General features: G+C 41.5%; 1 protein-coding gene across 1 annotated transcript in view; it reads right to left on the bottom strand.

Annotated features, from left to right (window-relative positions):
- Styx (serine/threonine/tyrosine interacting protein) overlaps nt 1-21,698 on the bottom strand; it is a 35,168-nt gene extending 13,470 nt beyond the window's left edge. The window contains exons 1-4 of the mRNA XM_052733457.1: nt 21,286-21,698; nt 10,429-10,461; nt 9,388-9,441; nt 5,329-5,426 (exon numbers count right to left, since the gene is read on the bottom strand). Coding sequence (XP_052589417.1) covers nt 5,329-5,426; nt 9,388-9,441; nt 10,429-10,461; nt 21,286-21,342 — 242 coding nt within the window. The 5' untranslated portion in view covers nt 21,343-21,698. The remainder of the gene's footprint in view (nt 1-5,328; nt 5,427-9,387; nt 9,442-10,428; nt 10,462-21,285) is intronic.
- Between the last annotated feature and the right edge of the window lie 578 nt (nt 21,699-22,276).

Consider the following 22,276-nt stretch of genomic DNA (forward strand, 5'->3'; position numbering starts at 1 on the left):
CTCATGTATGTGAGGTCTGTGTATTAACAATTTGACTTTGTTTTTGTTTTTTTTGAGACAGGGTTTCTGTGTGTAGTTTTGGTGCCTGTCCTGGATCTTGCTCTGTAGACCATGATGCTGGCCTGGAACTCACAGTGATCCGCCTAGCTCTGCCTCCCCAGTACTGGGATTAAAGGCTTGCGTCACTACTGCCCAGCTAGTTTGACTTTTTTTAAAAAAAATATTTTATGTTCACTGGTGTTCTGCCATGGGTGTTGGGTTCCTGGAAATGAAGTTACAGACAGTTGTGAGCTGCCATGTGGGTGCTGGGACTTGAACCTGGGACCTCTAGAAGAGCAGTCAGTGTTCTTTAACCGCTGAGCTAGCCCCCAGTTTGACTTTTTAAGCTATTCTGTGAGCTCCACTTTCCTGTATATTTTTAATGTGTGAAGCTTTGTAATTTCTTTGAGAATTTCATACATGCATACAGTATATTTAGAGCATATTCATCCCCTGTCTCCCCATACACCTCCCAAATACAGACTCCACATCTTCCTCCAAACTTTACATCTTTTTAAAAAAACTGCTTATTTCTTTTTTCCCTTTCATTTTCTTTTCTTTCCTTTTCTCTCTATGTAGCCCTGACTGTCCTGGAACTTTGCCTCCCCAGTGCTGGGATTAAAGACATATACTATGCCTGGTCTGATAATTATTCTTTAAAAAGACTTTATTATATGTATGAGTGTTCTGCCTGCATGTATGTATGTTACCACATGCGTGCCTGGTACTCGAGAAGGCCAGAGAGGACACTTCAAAGTGAAATTATGATGGTTGTGAGCCACCATGTGGCTTCTGGGAACCAAAACCAGGTCCTCTGCAAGGGCAGTCAGTGCTCTTAATCACTGAACCATCTCTCTAGCCTCTGATAATTTTTCGATAATCACAAAAAGTACAAAATAATTTTTAAAATATCACATCTCTAAGGACTGTGCCATAGATTTATGTTTTCTGAGGACATTTAAAGCCTTGCAACACAGCACCTGAATTTCAGTATAAAATGTTTATCTAGTTAAAACAAAAACCGTAAGCAGTCGAAAGAGCCTCAGAAAGGAGCTAGAAAATTTATACAACAAGTAGATATACTCCTCATTCCCATTTCCCATTTCTATCTGAAGAGCAGAAGATGGTTCTCTAGAGTTCTGAAGGTGTTCCTTGCATCTGAAGGTTCAAGGACATTTCAAAGGAAGTCTAATGTTTGACTGAGGGAGAGGAGCAAAACAACAAAATGGTGTGGTGGCTCAGGCCTGTAGTTGCAGCATTTGGGGGGGGGGCCAAGGCAGCAAGACTGCTGAGTTCCAGGCTAGCCTGAGCTACGGAGATCCCAGTTTCAAAAAACAAAACAAGAGGGTGGAGGGATGACTGAGCAGTGAAGAGCATGTGCTGCTCTTTTAAAGGACCTGAGTTCGAGTCCCAGCACTTACATCAGGTAGCGCACATCTGCCTCTAAACTTCAACTCTGGAGAGATTGATGCCAATGGCCTCCAAGGGCACGCGCACTCACATGCACACACCCACATATCTACACGTAATTGAAAATAATACATTTTTTTAAAAAGTCTGGCGAAACACTGAGTCAACCAGTCATCTTCAGTAAAGCAAAAAACAGCTAAGAGAATTCTTATCCTGGGGTTTTATGCTAGAAAACAAAATGTGGTGCCACCATCATACTATGTTTAATATATTTTGCAAAAAAACTTCTAACTTCAACCTATCCAACATGTACAAAGGGTTCCTGGAAATGAAGTTACAGACAGTTGTGAGCTGCCATGTGGGTGCTGGGACCCATGTACAAAGCAAAGGGTCTGTCAACATTGGGGACCTGCAGTACTCAACAGGTCTATGGTGCCATTTCTAACATCATCAACCAGTACAACTATCAACCTCCTAAAACCCCATGAAAAGTCTAGGGGAAAACATCTACTTTCTGAAGGATTTCCCAGGATTATAGAATGACAGAGGATTGCACAGCCTTCTTGCTGATGTTCTGAACTTCCCAGGTTCCTCCTAAACCTAACATAACTGCCCCCTGAAAACAGGAGGAAGGCAGCACCATCTACACCCAAGTTGCAGACTCGGTGAATACCAGGACAGACGCCTTTAGTGGGAACACACCCAGCTCACAACCAGCACCTTCTACCATCCCTGACCCAAGCCAAAATCCATGCATCACTTTAGTTCCCTGCCTGTTTTGGATCTTACCATCAACACCTCCAACTCTAAAACTGCAGTAAGTCAGACATTTCCTGCATGCCTAAAAATTCAAGAAGCAGACATTCCTCACAATTAAAAACAACTCTAAAATAAAATAAGAAAAAACAAAACATAAAAATATTTAAAAATTTGGCTGGGTGTGGTGACCCATGCCTTTAAATGTAATACTCTGAGGCAGAGGAAGGTAGATCTCTGAGTTCAAGGATAGTCAGAGGTACGCAAAGAAACATAAACCTTGTCTTGAGGGGGGATATTTTTTCTTTTAATTTTCTGTAAGAGTACAGCAGAATGCAGCAATACCCACTGACACTTTCAGCTCCTTGGGAGGCTGAGGCAGGAAGATCAATTTTGAGTCCAGTCTGGGCAGCATATTGACTTGCAGAAAGAAAAAAAAAAATCTAACCATGGAAAAGTTGTATAGGACGAAAAACAGATTCCTTACCATCCTGGACCATGATTTTCCCTTCTCAGAAGCAACTACTCAAGCTTCAAGGGTGTTGATTCAGGACTTTTCAATGTACATATAAGAATATATAAACTTGGGGCTGGAGAGATGGCTCAGCAGTTAGGAGCACTGGCTGCTCTTGCAGAGGACCTGGGTTTGATTCCCAGTACCAACAAGGCAGCTCACAACTTTAACTCTAGTTCCAGGGGATCTGATGCCCTCTTCTGACCTGCACAGGCACACACATGGTACACAGATATACACACAGGCCAAACACCTATATGCATAAAGTATAAATACTTTAAATACTGAGACTATACATCTACATGTACCCTTCTTTGCTCTTGTAATCACTAAGATCAACACAAATGTCTATTTCATTCCTGTTTAGTTACATAATATTCTAATAGATGCTCACACATTTGAGTGCCCTATGTATATAGGTTACACTCATTTTTACCAGTAGAACAAGCATTAAGATATTTTTAATATTTGGCTTACATATTCCAAGTTTTAAAAAAAGATATTTTTAACAATTACTTTTATATAGACACAGAGTATCTCTATAAAGATATTAAAGAAAACATTGGTAATAGCTATCTCCCAATAACCAGGGGGCTCATTTACCTTTTATCTTTAGCGTGTGTAATATAGTCTTTTACCAATCATCTGTCTTATGAGTCAGTCTCAGTATGGAGCCCAGGCTGGCACTGAATTTATAATCTTCCTGCCTTAGCCTTCTGAGTGGTAAGATTATAGGCATGTACCACTAAGCTCAACTTTATTTTTAAAATGAATCTAAAATAACAAATATTAAGACCATTAATTATTCAACTGCACTTATTATAAGATAAATGATAAGCTGGGTGGTGGTGGTGCACACCTTTAATTCCAACACTGGGAGGCAGAGGCAGGTGGATCTCTGTATGTTCAAGGTCAGCCTAGTCTACAAGAGTGAGTTATAGGATGGCCAGGGCTGTTATATAGAGAAATTCTGTCTCAAAAAATGGAAAAAAATAATAAAAATAAAAAATGCGGAAGCTAAAATTATATGAAAAAGTATTATAACTCCATCAGACTGAAAACAAATTTCCATATTTTATAACTTTGTCTTGAAGAAGTGCTAAGAGAATAGTCCCTCATCCTTGACAGTGAAATGTAAACTGATCTATTGCACTGGAGGGCAATCTGCAACCTATTAAAATGTAATGTGCTCATATTCTTAGATACAACTCTACAAATTTACCCTATCAGTATATTCATGTATAAATTAAATGGCATGCACAAGGATAGTAATTAAATATTATGTAGACAAACGACTATATAAGAAAATCTGCAAATACAGAAATATCCAATAAGACATTGATTAAAGTTGGGCATAGTGTGCATACAATCCCATATAAACCCTTAGGAAGCTGAGGCAAGAGGGTCATTCATTTAAGATCAGCCTTGGCTACACAAGACCCTATCTCAAAAAATTAAAAGAAAAGAATGGGTGGGTTTGGGGGAGACTGGGGAGATGGCTCTGTGGGTAGTGTACCAGCCATGCAAGTGTGAGGACCTGAGTTCAAATTCCCAGAACCATATAAAAAGTCGGGTGTGGGAGCTAGAGAAACAGCTCAGTAGTTAAGTGAACTAACTGGCTGTTCTTCCAGAGGACGGTGGTTTGATTCCCAGCATCCACATGGTAGCTCACAACTGTAATTTCAGTTCCAGGGGACTTGATGTCCTCTTCCTGAAGTGAAAGTAATAAAAATTAAAATAAAATAAAGCTAAGTATGGGGGCTAGAGTGATGGTTCAGTGGTTAAGAGAACAGATTGCCCTGGAAGATGACTTCAATTTGATTCCTACATCCAAATATGACAGATGACTATCACCTGCCCGCCCCCCCAAAAAAAAGGAAAAAAAAAGTGAGTTCCAGACTATTATACAGAGAAACCCTGTCTTGAAAAACAAAAACAAAATAAAAACAAAACAAACAAATAAAACCCCCGGTATCTTGAAAAGTAAAGCCAGGTTTAGAAGCTCACTTCCATAAGTCCAATACTTCTATAGCAAATGGGAGGAACAGAGAGGAAACTCCCCAAAGCCTGTGGGCCAACTAACCTGGCATATGCTGCTGCAAACAACAGACCAAGTATCAACTCAGTTGTTCCTTGACCTCTATGTATAAGCAGGGGTAGGGGTGGGGAGGAAGAGCAGACTCAGAAACTATTAAAACAGCCTCATTTATAGGAATTAGCTTATATGCTTCTGAATGGACACAATGAAGAGATAACAGGAGATGCCTTTGGGGAAGGGGACTGAGTATCTAGGAGGTAAGAGTACAGAAACATACATTTTAGTATATACCCTTTAAACCTCTAGAATTATGAACATGATTTAAATATTTTTAATAAATTCTATCAAAATATATACCATATAGCTGATATTTACAAAATAGGTGGGTACAGAGGAAAGTTATATCATGTAATAAACTTGAAACAAGGACATTGCGGGACAGGCAGAATGCTTGCCTAACATGCTTGAGGCTCTGGGTTCAATTCTAAACACTTCAAAGATCCTCAATAATAATAAAACATTACATGCTTTGACATTTACATTTTTCTCTAAATCACAGCATAATTCTTACCTAAACAACTGTTGAAAGTTTGGTTTAATAAAGTTTGCTTCAATATTTTGTCGTATGCAAATTATATGAGTTATCCCATGTTTCTGTAATATAGGTAGCTATAAAAAATGGGGAGAAATAATAGTTTAAAATACAAAACATCACCTTACAATAATATGTAAGTTTGGAAACAGACAAGACTCATATCTAATCTTTAAGTACAGAAGATTAAAACTAATTTTATGGTAATCAACCTGATGTGATCCACACAACAATTCAATGATTCAAGATTAACACTCAAAATGTCCTCTAAAGTTTAACATGGACACTATTTATGTTTAATTTTAGCACTTGATGACAACTTAAAGATAATTTGTCAAGAAACCAGCACTATTAACAATCATGGCTGAAACCATTGAGCTTAGAATCATGAGAACCTAAGCTAGAAATCCCCGCTCTGCCAATGACTTGTGGCTCAGTTCTGTTATGTGAGAATGGGGAAAACACTACCTTACCTGAGCAGTTATAATTATACAAGGAAAGAAAAGAAGTGTACTATAAAGTCCTAGTTTAAAAAGGCCGTGAGATGGAAATCCCATGTTGGAGTATGACCTCTATATGACAAAGAAAACCTTCTCATTCTATGCCCATGTGACTCTAAAACAAGGAGATACTGTCAAAAGGCCAAAATCAGGCTCCCAGAAGCACACTGTGTGATAGGAGCACCACAACTGTAGGAGCAAGTAATCCATGCCATGGTATTTTATCAGAGGTGTCCAAACTGACTAAGACCATATCATTTTCAAAGTCTTAAATGTTAACTGACAGCAAATTTTCTTGTCAGTGTAGATCAGAGTTCAGTTATCTTTGTATTTTCTGAGTATACTCTGGGATATAAGCAGTAGTATTTAATGAATTATTGAGAAGTGTTTGACAGGATTAATAATAATCCAATGTTCTATATTCACATGTATACAACCCCCAAAATTAATTCAGCATCCTTAATTTACACTTAATGATCAAGATGGGGTTTCTGCATCTATTTAATTTTACTTATATGAAAAACCACAAGAGGACATGAAAAAATCTGCTATAACTGGACATGGTGGCAGAATCCTTTAATCTCAGCACCTGGGAGGCAAAAGTAGGCTGTACATGTATCAACTTTGGTAAGATAAAAGGTAGACTTTTTAATCTACTCAGGAAAGAAAAAAGAGAGAATATGGATATGATAAGATAAAAGGAAGATTACTGAATCTACGTTTAAAAAGAAACCACTTGTTTTAAATAGGATAAGAAATAAATTTTTTTGTCTGAATTTGTCAAATGTTAATGGACTGGACATTGTTAATGTAGGTAATGGAGTTTTTTTGTATGAATCTGTCAAATGTGAATGGACTAGACATTGTTGATGTAATTCTTGACTGTATATATTGTATATACTTAATAACTTTTTTAATTTTAAACAAAAAAAGGGGAAATGTGGTTGACATATTGTGCACCCCAATAAACTTATCTGGGGGTCAGACAACAGAACAGACACTATATTAAACATAGGTTTAGGCAGTGGTAGCACACGCCTTTAATCCTAGCATTCCAGAGGCAGAGATCTACGTGGATCTCTTCGAGTTCAAAGCCACACTGGAAACAGACAGGCATGGTGACACACGCCTTTAATCCCAGGAAGTGATGGCAGGAAGCAGAAAGGTATATAAGGCATGAGGACCAGGAACTAGAGCCTTTGTTAAGCTTTTAGGCTTGTAGCAGCAGTTCAGCTGAGATCCATTTGGATGAGGACACAGAGGCTTCCAGTTTGAGGAAATGAGATCAGCTGAGGCACCAGCGAGGTGAGAGGTTAGCTGTGGCATGTTCTGTTTCTCTGATCTTTCAGTGTTCACCCCAATACCTGGCTCCAGGTTTGTTTTTAAGATTCATGACCTTTTAAGATTCATCCTACACAGCTAAACACAAGCTAGAGAGGAAGGAGCCTCAGCTGAGGAAAGGCCTCCTCGAAATCCAACTGTAAGGCATTTTCTCATTTAGTGATCAATGTGGGAGGGCCCAGCCCATGGTGGGTGATGCCATCCATGGGCTGCTGGTCCTGGGTTCTATAAGGTGGGTTGAACAATCCAGTAAGCAGCTCCCATCCATGGCCTCTACATCAGCTCCTGCCTCTGGGATCCTGCTCTGAGTTGCTGTCCTGACTTCCTTCAGTGATAAACAGCAATGCTAAAGTTAGGTTTCCTTCCCAACTTGCCTTTTGGTCATGTTGTTTTGTTGAAGCAATAGAAATCCTAACTAAAAAACAGGCAGTGGATCTGAGTGAGGTCAGCCTGGTCTACAAAGCAAGTTCCAGGTTGGCTAGAGTTATATAATGAGACCCTGTCTCAAACAACAACAAAAAGCAAAGCAAAACAAGAAATCGCCTTTAAAAGCTTTGAAGGCACATTAGACTAAGTAAAGCAAACCTTATCAGAATGGATTTCTAATGTAATAGCGCAAAGCATATTTATACCTCTCAATAGATGCATTTATATTTAAAAAAACTTAAATACAAATAGACAAAAATTATAAAAAGAAATAAATCAGTGGTTACCAAGCACCTGAATTTATCTCTTTTATTTAAATGGTGTTTGAATGTAGTAAAGAGATATGCTTTAAGTAAATCAATCTTGAAAAAGGAATTTATTCCTCTGGGTTTCTTTATCCTCATTATTTTTATTGTTGAAAAGTCCTTTTTTGGAGGTCGTATGAGAAGAAATTTGGGCTATATTAAGGTAACTCAGATTGAGCTATATAAACACAAACACAAAGACCTGAGTTGGGAAAAGGATTAACGGGAGTCAGTGGGGGACAGGAAAGGGTAACAGATAAGTGAATATGATCAAATGTAACATGTAACAAAATGTCATTGTGAAACCCATTATTAGGCATAATTATACGTTCTAATAAGGGCACAACCAGCACTGGTCAACATTACATTATTATGGCAATAGCTTTGCTGACACCATCTTCTAGGAAGTCAAACCTTTATTTGCTTATTCACTTTTATACCACCTACCCTTTCCAGCTTCTTTGTTGGTCACCTCAACTCTCTAGAACCTTCCAATTTCAAGATGACTCTGAAAATTATATCATGGAACTATCAGACAGAAGTATACTGACTGATACTAACAGAAGTATCCTTGGGGAAGTATTTGCTACACAATGGTCCACACTGTGTAACACTAAAAAAGAATTAGCATCATCCCCATAATTCATACAGTTGAATCCCTTAGGAAATGGCAAGAACCACACTATATACTAAAATAAGACAACCCCTCCCCCATTTTAACTGAGCAACTGCAAAAGTCCATTTCCAATCTGTAGTCTAGACTCTAGTCTTCTAAAAGAAGATGAAATATAAAACATGCACTCTTATTTTGATAAAAGCCAACAAAATGTTCTATTTCCTCCTCTGATACTTTGCATGTATCTGATGTTGCTCAGATGTCTGGCAAAAACCGATGTACCATTTATTTACTTAACTTTTATTGATTCTTTGTGGATTTCACATCATGTATTCAATCCCACTCATCTCCCATCCCCTCACATCCGCCCTCTGCCCTTGCAACCTCTCCAAGATGTAACATTTTAAGATGGTAAATAAATTACTAAAGATTGTAGGATTGACAAATCTATCAAAAACAAAGTTTCATGAGAAAAATTAATTATAAAAACTAACTTGTAATTTGTGTTGAAACACTTCAAAACTTTTTTTTGTTGTTGTTGTTTTTTGAGAAAGGGTTTCTTTGTGTAGTCTTGGTTATCCAGGAACTAGCTCTGTAGACCAGGCTAGCCTCAAACTCACAGAGATCTGCCTGTTGCAGCTTCCAAAGTGCTGGGCTTAAAGGTGTGTGCCACCACTGCCTGGCTCAAATCAAAACTATTAATGGTCCAGTAAATGTGGAAGTAGGTACAAGTAGTATGAACATAGTTGTATATAAATGTTCCTTAGTATAAACTCTTACTGTTAAAAACTTAACTGATAAAAAGTTGGTTTACTAAAGCCTCTTGGAGAACCTAAACTAAAGTTCATACCTTGCTTTTCATAGCAGAAGAGTATGGGCCTAAGAACAATCCAGGCAAAACTTCCTAGGGGAAGAAAATACATATGTAAAGTTTAAACCTACAGCAAATACATAACATACAACTGGATTTGTCTGTGTGTGCAGGGCTTTGCAATATTCTGGTTCATACTTTATTCAGGGAGCACTTATTTCGCAGCCACATTTAGCAAATTGGTATGAGAAACACAGGTGTACATTTATAAATTCAAGTGAGATGTTCCAAATTTAAATTTTATTCCAAAAAGCCAGATATTTGAAATCCTAAATTGCTTTTTATAAACAGGTTGGATAGAATCAGCACATTATATTATTGATGTTTGCATTAATAAAACCTCTAGCTTCTACCCTCTGCTACAACCTAAAAATAAAACAATCATAAAGAAAATCCTCCCTTTAGAATTACATTTACACTAAATTTTATTTGGCCAAAACAAAAGCAATGCAAGAGCCAGGTATAGTGGAACATATCTATAATCCCAGCACACAGGAGGCTGAGGCAGGAGGATCCCGAGTTTGAGCCAGGCTGGGTAACATAGTAAGTTCCAGGCCAGCAGGAACTCACACTTAGACCCTGTCCTCCTGTCAAAAACAAGCAGTACAAGATAAAACAGGATCCAACTGTCATCACAGGAAACAAAAGCAAAAGTAACTGTAATTAATCACCATAGACAGCACTGTGCCCACTGATTTCTTTTGTTTTGAAATAGCATCTTATTACCATAGCTAAGGCTGGCCCTGAAATCCAGGCAGTCCTCCTACCTCAGCATCTTAAGTGCAGAGATTACAGGAATGGACAACAGCATTTTACAACTATGAATTATATTTTACTTATGTTTACATTCCTCATAGCATCAACTTAGTTCTCATATGTACTCAGATATTATATAATATTCATAACTAGGTAAATATGACAAACCTACAGATCATGAGGCAGCAGGTCTCCTTTGTGAAGTAAGCATTAGTTATTTAATAATGGGGGGGGGCGTCTTGAATAAATTAAAAGTTGTCATACCTGCATTTCTCGTCTCATAGGATAAGTCCACTCCTTGAAAAGGAAAACAAACAAATAAAATAAATAGCATGAAAAATATCACGAGCTAGTAAGACAACCTAAGCCTGATAGTCTAAGTTTGATTCTTGGAACCCAGGGGATAAGAGACCAGAATCCTAAAAATTATCCTCCAAATGTTCCCTGAGCATGCAAGGACACAACTGAAGTACATGTACACCTGTACACCCACACACAAAATGCAAACAATAAAAAAAAAGGTAGCATAAAGATGTGACCAAAAAATGAGATTCATGGTCAGCAAGATGGCTAGCCTGTAAAAGGCACTTGCTACATGCAAGCCTGACAACCTGAATTCCACTCCAGCACCCACGGACAGGTAAAATGAGAGAACCAACTTCACAAAGCTGGCTTCTGACTTCCACATATACATGAGTAATTTTTTAACACAGATTTTAAAAACATACTGTGTGTGTGTGGTGCTGGGAAAGCAAACCCATGGCCTTGTGCATGCTTGGCACGTTTTCTACCACAGAGCTACCCCTAAAAACAAACTACATTAAACTTGCAAACATGTACAACACTGGACCCACAGTTCAGTGGTAGGACTCTTGGCTGACATGCACGAGGACACAAGTTCGAAGCCCAGCACTGCAAATCAATACAAATAGTCTGGTATGGTAATCTTTGTCTACAGTCCCAGAATTTAGGGGGTAGAAGCAAAAGGACTGCCAGTTAGTTCTAGGACAGCCTGGTCTCCACACATGCACCCCTGTAAACAGATGTCCTTGGTGACAGAAGTCAGATTACAATTCACCTGGTATATCTGGTGGAGTGAATGCCTATAAGCAGACACGGGATACATTTCTTCTTTTACTTTTAGTAAATTTAATTTTCTTTTGCTTATGTTGTCTGGACATTTTGCCTGCATTATGTCTGTGTACCACTTGTGTGTCTGGTTCCTCAGAGGCCAGAAGAGGGTGTTAGATTCTCTGGAAGCAGAGTTACAGATGGTTATGAGCTGCCATGTGGTACTGGGAATCAAACCCAAGTGTGCTAGAAAAGCAGCCACCACTGAACCATCTCTCCAGTCTCAAGGAGATACATTTGTATACTTATCTAAATATTCTTCAATCTTGGGGCTGGAGAGATGGCTCAGTGGTTAAGAGCACTGACTGTTCTTCCAGAGGTCCTGAGTTCAACTCCCATCAACCATATGGTGGCTCTCAACCATCTCTGGCGCTTATAATAAATAGCTAAATCTTTAAAATATAAAATAAAAAATAAAAAAATAAAAATAAAAATAAATATTCTTCAATCTTGAATCTTAATACAGCAGTAGTCAGTAGTAATGAGTACAGTGTACCCACCAAAACTCATTGAGTTACACATTTAATACCTGTACAGTGCACTCTAAACAGAGCACTTAAGCTGGGCATGGCATGGTGGCACATGCCTTTAATCCCAGGACGTGGGAGGCAGAGGCAGGTGAATGTCTTGAGGCCAGCTGGATCTGTAAGGTGAGTCCAGGGTAGTCAGCCAGAGCTACAGAGAAACCCTGTCTCAAGAAAACCAACCAGCTAAACAAACAAACAAAAACCAAAAAAACATAGCACTTAACCAAAATGACACACTATGTAACAAAAAGAATTAGACTAATCCATGATAGGAAAAATTCAAAAGTGAATCTGTCTTAGGGTTTTCATTGCTGTGATGAAACACCACACCAAAAGAAACTTGGAGGGAGGAAACAGTTTATTTGGCTTACATATCCTAAGTCATAGTCCACTGAGGGGAGCTGAGGCAGGAACCTGGAGGCAGGAGCTGATACAAAAGCCATGGAGGAGCGCTGCTTACTGGCTTGCTCCTCATTGTTTGCTCAGCCTGCTTTCTCAGCTGACTACAGCTTGTGTCAAGTTGATATAAAATTAGCAGCACAGTAACTACTGTGCTACAAGCTCAGAAAACCCACTTTCTAAGAACAAGAATAAACAGAAGGCAATGCCACCCAAAAGCATCCCTGGAAAGGTAGCTCAGCACCAGAGCTCTGATCCCAGTTCTCATGTCACAGGCCAGGAAACCCACAAATCCATGTAATTCCAGCTCTGAGGTAGGTAGACACAGGAGGATTGCTTGGGTTTCCTGGCTTCCAGCTTTGCCAAGAAAACATGAGCCCCAGATTCAAGGCAGTGACCCTGTTCAGAATAGGCAGAGTGATAAAGGACAATGTGTGCATACACATTCGTATGCATTTATGCATACAGGTAAGATTTTATAGATTCTAAAGATTTCTTCAAAGCTGGGCATGATAGCACACACCTTTAATCCCAACACTTGGGAGACGGAGACAGGTGTATCTCGATGAGTTCGAGGCCAGCCTAGTCTATACAGTGTTCAGGCCAGCCAGGACAGAATAGTAAGATCCTGTCTCAAAAAAAACAAATCAATCAAACAAAACACCACGTATTATTTTTATTGATTATATTTGGAAATTTCACATCATACACCCTGATCACACTCACTTCCCAGTCCTCCCAGGTTTACCCCCTACCTTATGAAACCTCCTCCGAAAGAAGAAAACAAAATGTAAGTCCAATTTGTGTTCCCATACACTCACTGAGCATGGTCAAACTCCCAGTAGCAAGCCCCTTAAAGAAAACTTAAGTTTTTCCCACCCACACTCACGCCAGAAGCCCTCAATTGTGGAGAGCTACACTTCAGCACCCTTGTCACAATGTTTAAGAGCTCTCTTCAAAGCTAGGCGGTAGTGATATCCACCTTTAACCCAGCACTTAGGAGGCAGTGGCAGGTGGATCTAAATTCAAGGCCTGTAGCTGGAGATTTCTCCAGTCCCTCTGGGCTGCAGCCATTACTAAGACTGTTTAGAAATTCGACTACAAAGGCCAGCTGGTCTACAGAGCGAGTTCCAGGACAGCCAGGGCTACACAGAGAAACCCTGACTCAAAAAACCAAAAAGTTTCTCAATGGTTCCTGTCCAGGCTGTTACTTTTTGGGGTGTGGGGTAGGGTGGGAGTAGGGGTTGTCACAGAAACCCTCTATGTCCCTCTTTCTCAATTGTGAGTCTGCAGTCATTGATGCCACCGCAAAAGTAGCTTCTTTGCCCTTTACAGTCAGGGGGCATGGATCATGGACTTTCATATGGTTTCTGGGGACAGCATGGACCAGGGACATCTGTTAATATTCTGATCTGTCCTTTCAAATCCCACCCCTTGGCGCCGCTCTGCGTCCTGACGTAAAAGCCTCATTCTATGGAAAAATTCCTCTTCCTCTCTCTCTTCCGCTTTTCCTCTCATGAGGTGTGCACTCTCTCTCTTTTCTTCTCTCTGTCTCACTCTTCATCTCTCTATTATAAAAAACTCTCCATGTGGATGCAGCATCTGGGTTGTGAGTTACTGGCCACTCCACCATTGTGTGCATTTGCCCAGCATGTTTCCCTGCACGCGTGGGATACTGCCCCCCCCAACAATAATTCATAACAACATCCACATGGTCTCTGGTGACAATACAGACAATGGACATCAACATGGCCCTCTGCTGAAGCACGAGCCACAAACATCATCATAGTTCTCTGCGGCAACACAGCCCAAGGACATCAATTTGGTTTCTGGGGCAATACAGGCTAAGAACACCAATATGATTCCCTGCAGAAATCCAGCCCATGAACAGCAACATGGCCCCTGGCAGCAGCATGGCCCACAGACATCTGCATGGCCTTTGGACAAGTCCCCAGCTGCAGTAGGACCCTGCGCATCCAGACACTTTGGCAGCATGGACAATGGACATCAACATGGCTTCGGGCAGCAGCACAGACCACAGACATCCTCATGGACCTCGGTGGTAACACGCAGGCTTCTCTCAAATCTGTCATCACTATAGAGTCTCTAGTTCACCTCTTTCCACTGCACACACACCTCTCCATCCCTCTACCTTTTCCACCTCTCCATTTCATATTCCTTCCTCATAATGGCACTGGAAACTGTGTTGCATAGTACATCCTTTTTCCCAAACAGTTTTACATGCAAATACTGACTACAAGTCGCTGGTCTGGTTCAAGGTGTCTGATTTCTGACACACGATAAATACTGGCCCATTGCCAGAACTCATCATGGATATTCTGCTGCTGCCCAGAGTCAGGGCGATCCTGCTCTACCTTTGTGCTTGTAGCCTGCCAGTACCACTGCCTCCACCAACATCTCCAAAAAGGGCAGGCTGCTCTAAGCTGGAAACCAGCCAGCAGGCCCAGGACCACCCTATTCAGTGATGACATCTGGTTCTGCAGGACCGGCTCCTCCATGTACTCCAGCAGCTCCTAGACGGAGATGTTGGGGTGAACCAACTCAAACTGTTGGATCTGGGTCTGCATGGCAACAGAGTTGTCAGCCTTCGAGGGGCTTCCACCACCCTCCAGGGGCTCCAAAATTTTCCATTTATTTATTTATTTGTTTGTTTGTTTGTTTTTGAGACAGAGTTTCTCTGTGTAGCCCTGGCTGTTCTGGAACTCACTCTGTAGACTAGGCTGGCCTGGAATCCAGAGATCCACCTTTGCCCGCCTCTACAGTGCTAGGATTAAAGGCATGGGTCACCACACCTGGTTATAAAGGCCAATTATACAATTTATGTACTTTACGTATATGAGTGTTTTGTTTGCATGTACATTTGCACACCAGAGAAGGGCATCAGATTCCATGGGACTATAGTTATAAATGGTTGTGAGCCACCATGAGGGTGTTGGAAATTGAACTCAGTACCTCTGGAAGAGCAGCAAGTGCACTTAACTGCTGAGCCATCCCTCCAGCCTTAAAGACCAATTTTATAAGCAGACCCTTATTAAAGAATGTTTGCTGTATTTTTTTTTTCCAAGACAGGGTTTCTCTGTGTAGTTTTGGTGTCTGTCCTGGATCTCGCTTTATAGACCAGGCTGGCCTTGAACTCAGAGATCTGCCTGGCTCTGCCTCCCGAGTGCTGGCTTAGAATTTTATTTTTTAAAGATTCATTTTTATTATTTTGTATGTAATGTTTTCTTGCATGTTTGTGTGTGCATCATGTGTGTGCCTGGTTCCCTCGGAGGCCAGAAGAGATCATCTATTTCTTGGAACTGGTGTTGACAGTTGTGAGTGGCTACGTGGGTGGTCCTCTGCAAGAGCAGCAAGTACTCTTAACTGCTGAGCCTTTTTTCCTGAGTCTAGACAACCTGGATCCAGACTTTACTCTTATGGAAAATGTATCTTAAAACAAAGACTGATTGCACAAAATGACAATTATGATTCATGAGGTTAACAAAATAGAAGAGCATGTGATTTTTAAGTCAGTACAAAATAATATAACCAAACTTCATGTTCACCTGCTTCTTCATTTACCAATAGATAATGGTTATTTTTTACATAGAAAAGTTTTAATAATTCAGGTCAAAGACTCTGTCTTTTTTAGTGATAGTGTCCTTAATATCGAGTGTGATGTGTTACAATAATAAGCACACAGAGGGTGGCCATTCTGAAGATCACTGACACTAGGCGGTAGACACTGTAGCAGTGGCTGGCCTACTAGCCTGGAACTCAGAGACCCACCTGCCTACCTCTGATCCAGAGTTCTGGGATTAAAGGCATATACCAAAGACTTTTAAGTCATCTAAGAGCAAACTTATTTTCTGAAGCAACTTGTTACAATCATCAAGAAAGTAATTAAAGAAATGAGTTACTGACAGAGTGAGTTCCAGGAAAGGCACAAACCTACACAGAGAAACCCTGTCTCGAAAAACCAAAAAAAAAGAAAGAAAAAAGAAAAAAATGAAAATATGAATGAATAAATAAATAAGAAATGAGTTACTAAAAATGAAAACTATTGTGTGTGGTTAAAGAAACAAAACAGATTAAAGGCGGTGGTGGCGCACGCCTTTAATCTCAGCACTCAGGAGGCAGAGGCAGGTGGATCTCTGTGAGTTCAAGGCCAGCCTGGTCTACAAAGCTAGTTTCAGGACAGCCAGGGCTACCCAGAAAAATGCTGTCTCGAAAAACCAAAAAGGGAAAATAAATAAGAAACAAAACAGCATATATAGGAATGGTGTACAGATGTTCTGAGGGGTACTTTTGTAGGAGGGAAGACCTCTCTATCCTCTAGAACAGTGGTTCTCAATCTTCCTAATGCTATAACCCTTTAATACAGTTCCTCATGTTGCAGTGACCCCAACCATAAAATTATTTCATTCCTACTTCATAACTGTAATTTTGCTACTGTTATAAATTATAATGCAAATATATGATATGTGACTTCCCCCAAAGGGGTTGTTACCCACAGGTTCTGAACCACTGCTCTAGGGTGTGATAAAAATGGAGACTATGAAATAAACTTACAGTAAATAGACTAATAGGAGAAAGGTACACAAATTTATTATGTGCACAGGGTAAACATCCAACACAAGTGATATTTAGGAGCATAAAGCTGAGCATGATGGCACCTGCCTGCAATCACAGCACTTGGGAGTCTGAGGTAGGACAGTAAGAGCTTTAAAATGTGTGTGTGTGTGTGTGTGTGTGTGTGTGTGTGTGTGTGTGTGTGTGTGTGTGTATGCATCCTAAGAGAGAACACAAACAGATATGCATGGACTCTTGGAAGAACAGGTGATAGCTTGTGATAAATCTGGGTGTGGTATCCACTTCTTTTCTTCTGTAAGTTACTTTTCTGTCATTTACTAAACTCCCTGAGAAGGAACTAAATTCCTTTTGCAAGATCTATCTATAGGCAACTGAGGGGCATTCAGAAAGCCTCTTCTACATCTGCTGTTTTTATATTATCAAAGCAATTAGTATGTCAAACAGTATTTTGGGGTGGACTTTCCTGAAACTAGAAGAAAGAACTCAAAGCTACAGTACTTTCTTCGAACTCAAAGGCATATGTCGCCACCATTGCCTGGCTCTTTGCCTCAATTTTTAAACAAAACCAAGATTTCAAAGTCATTTCAAACTGTGTAAGTTTGTAGACAATAGACCATAATACACCATCTCCATATTTATATGAAAAAGTTATTAAAGGAGGGTATGGTGGCATATATCTTTATTCCCAGCATCCAGAAGGCAGAGGCAAGTGGATCTCTGAGTTTGTGGCCAGCCTAATGAGTTCCAGGACAGCAGGGCTACCAAGAGACCCTGTTGCTATTAATAATAATATTAATGATAAAAATAAATCACAAGAGTGAAAAGCAAATTGTGTAACAGGAAGAGCATAGAAAACTATTTCCATTCACAGGTCACATACATACATAACCTATTTGAAGAACATCAAGCCTCGCTGTAATAAGTATGAATCTTTGAAACCTAGAAATGTTCAGAGAAAATTTCATTTGAAACTATTCCTGTTGCCATCATCAGATCCTGATCTTCAAGAGTTGTCTTAACCTAACCGTACAGTTGTTTCAGATATGTCAGATATGGTTTGAGTGTATTTCCCAAGGACCAAGTGTTGAAATGTCTAGGAAGTTACAAGGTGGAAAATCAATACAACTACAGTGTGCTGGAGGGGCCTCTGAAAAGTGATTAGGCTTAAATAATGTTATTAAGCATAAGCCTCATGACCATAAGAGGAAGACCAGATGACTGTGACAGATAAGACAGACATATGGACAGGACGGACACACACACACACACACACTCTTGTAATATGATACCATATATAGTATCTGGGGACTCTACCAACAAGACCATTGCTAGATGAAGGCCCTGGACCAGCCTGCCTCTGACTCCTGAGTGTTAGGATTAAAGGTGTGCACCAATCTGACTATTTTGTATTATTTATTAAGGTAGGGTCTCTTGCTGAACTTGGAACTCCTACTCCGGCTCCTCTTGCTAGCCAGTTTGCCCCTGGATCCCACCTCTCTACCTCCAATGTGCTGAGATTACAGGGAGCAACCACACCTCCCTAGATTTTAGTGAGCTCTGGAGACCCAAACTCTAGTCCTCATGCAACCATATACCGTTATGGAAGGTTCAGCCTATCATGAAAAGAGACAATGACCAAAAATTGTAATAATTTCTATGAAGGTAGGTATAAAAGAACCAAGTGCTGTAGTTGTAGTAGTATGGGGAATTAAACTGGTCCGGAGGCAAAGAGAAGGTTGAGAGGAGTTAGCAAAAAACCAGGAAAATCTTCTCAGAAGTATTGCCTAAGCCAGGTGGTGGTGATAGTGGTGGTACATGCCTTTAATCCCAGCACCTGGGAGGCAGAGGCATCATCTCTAGGCCAGCCTGGTCTACAGAGCAAGTTCCAGGTCAGTCAAGGCTACACAAAGAAACCCTGTCTCAAAAAAAGAAAACAAACAAACAGAAATTATTGCCTAAACTTAAGCCAAGTTAAGCAGTTAAGACCCCTCCCCACATTTCTCTATGTAGCCCTGGTTGTCCTGGAACTCACTAGAACTATGTAGACAAGGGCAGTCTCAAAACTGGTAGAAATCTGCCTGCCTCTGCTTCAAGAGTAGAGAATACTGGGATTAAAAGTGTGCACTACCATGCTGAACTTAAAATCTCTCTTCTTGAATTTCACTTTTACCAAAACAGGATTTGGTTTGAAATTTTGGTTTTCTATGTGGAAGAAAATGTTCTTGGTGCCTTACATATATCACTGGGAAATAGTAAATTGATGCTGCTAATTAGATAAAAGTTATTATTCCCAGTAAGAAGTTACAGTTTTTTTCCAGGGGATAAATATACTATAGACAGAATAAAAGATGAAAAAAATTAAACTAGAAGCCGGGCGGTGGTGGCGCACGCCTTTAATCCCAGCACTCGGGAGGCAGAGCCAGGCGGATCTCTGTGAGTTCGAGGCCAGCCTGGTCTCCAAAGCGAGTTAGAGGAAAGGCGCAAAGCTACACAGAGAAACCCTGTCTCAAAAAAACCAAAAAAAAAAAAAAAAAAAAATTAAACTAGAACTTCTAAGAATAGGGGAGGGAAGAATTAAGGGTATTTAAAAAGCCTAAAGAGCCGGGCGGTGGTGGTGGTACACGCCTTTAATCCCAGCACTCGGGAGGCAGAGCCAGGCGGATCTCTGTGAGTTCGAGGCCAGCCTGGGCTACCAAGTGAGTTCCAGGAAAGGCGCAAAGCTACACAGAGAAACCCTGTCTTGAAAAAACAAAACAAAACAAAACAAAAAAAAAGCCTAAAGAACTAGGAGCCAAGATTCCAAGGTCACTCACTGTGTACTATGGTATGCCTTATATAACTCTTATTCTAAGTAAACCTCAATCTGTGTGTGCTCCAACACACAATGCCTGAGTGGAGGTCAGAAGGCTGTGTGTGGGAGCTGGTTCTCTTCTTCCTTCATATTCCATCACAAGGGAAATTGCCTGCAGAACTGAGATTATTGCTAATTGAAGACAAAAAGTATACCCCCTTATTCACATTACTGTATGCTAAAGAAAAAAAAGTGCAAATTCTTTATGATTCAACTTAAAATATATTCAAGTCTCAAGCATCACTACTACAAATAAGAGAGAGAAAACTCCAAACCCTGTAATTTACTTGGGAGATCAGGAGTTAGAGGACATCCTTGGATATAGCAAATTTCAGGTGAGCCTGGCTACACAAGACCTTATTTTAAAATTAAAAATCATTTTTAAAAAGTAGCTAGGTTTGGTGGCACACACCTTTTATGCCAGTACTCAGGAGATTGAGACAGGTGGACTTCTTTGAGTTTTTAAGGCCAGACTGCTGCACACAGTGTCCCAGGACAACCAGGGCTACAAACACCCACCACCACAACAAAACAAACACCAAAAAGTGAACATCAAATGGAGGCATTTAATAGAACTGAGTTTTTGGTATAAACTCAATCCAAAATAAAGCAATTCCTTTTTTGAGACAGGGTCTCATTGTAACAAACTGGCCTCAAACTTGCTATACATGGCTCAAACCATGGCTGCCCTGAACTCCTGACCTTTCTGCTTCCACTTCCCAGGTCGTGGAAATACATGAGTGTTGCAGCCATGCCCAGTTCCAAAAACCTTTAAAGCACTTAGGGGGATTAAAGGGTGTACACGTTTAATCCCATTACTTGGGATGTAGAGGCAGGTGGATCTTTGTGTGTTCGAGGCCAGCCTGGTCTATATAGTGAGTTCCAGGACAGCCTGGGCTCTGTTGACAGACCCTGTCTCAAAACACAAACAAAACTCTAGAATCCTTTCTTGAGCCTATTAAGTGTCACAGTTAAGAATCTTTGTCTTGTTACTAACAGCGTCTAGTGAACTCCAAGTTAACTGTGTCTATAACATAAAATAAATCCAACGGGGGGGGGGGGGGCGCGAAATCTCTGCAAATGTTAGGTAAAGAAAAATCAAGGTGGAGTGAAAAAGAACCCTGAGTTACAGAATCGGGAGAAGGTAAAGGTATTTTGCTCTCAACAGTAACTTTCCTCCAAGGGCAAGATTTGTGATTAAAAGTTTTAAAATTCAAAGAAGCTAGCTTTGTGACTTTTCTTTTTCTGTTGGTCATAGTTTTTTTGTGGGTTTTCTTTTGGTTGATTTTTTAACTTGGAGAACTGTTAAGAGAGTGCAATTCCAGAGTTCACGCCTCCGGTCTATTCCACACGTGGGGCCATGAGTCCCGCGTGTGAACCTAACATCAAGCTCGGATTAAAAACAACTCCACAGCGTGTTGCTTTGGCAACAAAAATGAGACTGTCTTCAAGTAAATCCTCACCGCCGAGGCGAGAGGCCAGGGGTAGTCTCCAGGTTGGGTTCTCCACCGGGACCTCACGGATGCCCCCCAGAGGAAAGGGAAGCGTCTACGACGGTTGGGCCAGAGTCGCGGCTCGGCCGGAGTCCCGGGGGCGGCCTGCGGCGAGGCGGGCACTCACCTCGGCGTCGTCTTTGCACTGCGGGAGCGAGGGGAACTCCAGCTTCACGTCCTCCATGGTCCCAGGGCCCCGGCGGGTGGGCGCGGCGCGAGGGACGGGCGGTGCGCCCGGCCGCCCCCCGGGCTGGCGGAGGCAGCGAGGGAAGGAGGGCGGGCGGACGCGCGGCGGGCTCACAGCGAACACTGGCGGACCTCGGGGTCCCGGCGGCTGCGACAGGAAGGCGGAGGGCAGGGCGACGCGCGGCGGGCCGCCATGCTGCGGCCGTCTCCCTCCCGCAGGTCTTGGCGCCCCTCAGACAGCCGGGATCCGGCCCAGGCACGAGCCCATAACCGTCTCCTCCCGCCCCCACCCACGCGCCACAGCCAATCGCAGCCCACGCTCGCCGCCGGCCCGCCCCCGCCGCCGCCAGGTGTCAGCGCGCCTCCGCCCGGCCCGTCCGCGAGCGCGCAGACGCGGGGGGCGGGGCCTCCTGCGGGGCGGGGCCGCGGCCGGAGGAAGGGAGGGGAGGTCCCGGGCGAAGGCTGCCCGCGGTCAGGCCAGCTAGGCCTTCCCAGGGATGAGTCCCTTCAGCGTGCCCTCCAGGACTCGCACTCAGAAGGCATGCTGCCCAATCCGTGGGGGAAGTTATAACCCAAACCGGAAGAGTTCAGTTTAAATTCATGTTAGACTATGCAGAAAAACGAGAGACCCGTCTCCTTAAAAACAATTTAAAGTGACCTCTTAGGAATACTCTCGAGTGTAACAACTCAGAGTATCCAGGAAATGATAAATACAAACAGTCATCAGAAATGATAGCTCACGTACTAAGATTTCTCCCTTTGAGTCAGATTTCAACACATAACATGCTTGTATGTGTGTATATCTGAGGAGCTTATGTTGGCGTTAATAGTTTTTAAACGTTAAGAATATACTTTCTCAGGATCTCACTATGTCCACCAAGCTGGTCTTTAAACTCACAAGAGAACTACTTGCCAACCTAGTCCTGGGATTA

This window comes from Peromyscus californicus, unplaced genomic scaffold (genome assembly GCF_007827085.1).
Source record: "Peromyscus californicus insignis strain IS unplaced genomic scaffold, ASM782708v3 Scaffold_12__1_contigs__length_115047231, whole genome shotgun sequence".
In the NCBI taxonomy this organism is placed as follows: domain Eukaryota; kingdom Metazoa; phylum Chordata; class Mammalia; order Rodentia; family Cricetidae; genus Peromyscus; species Peromyscus californicus.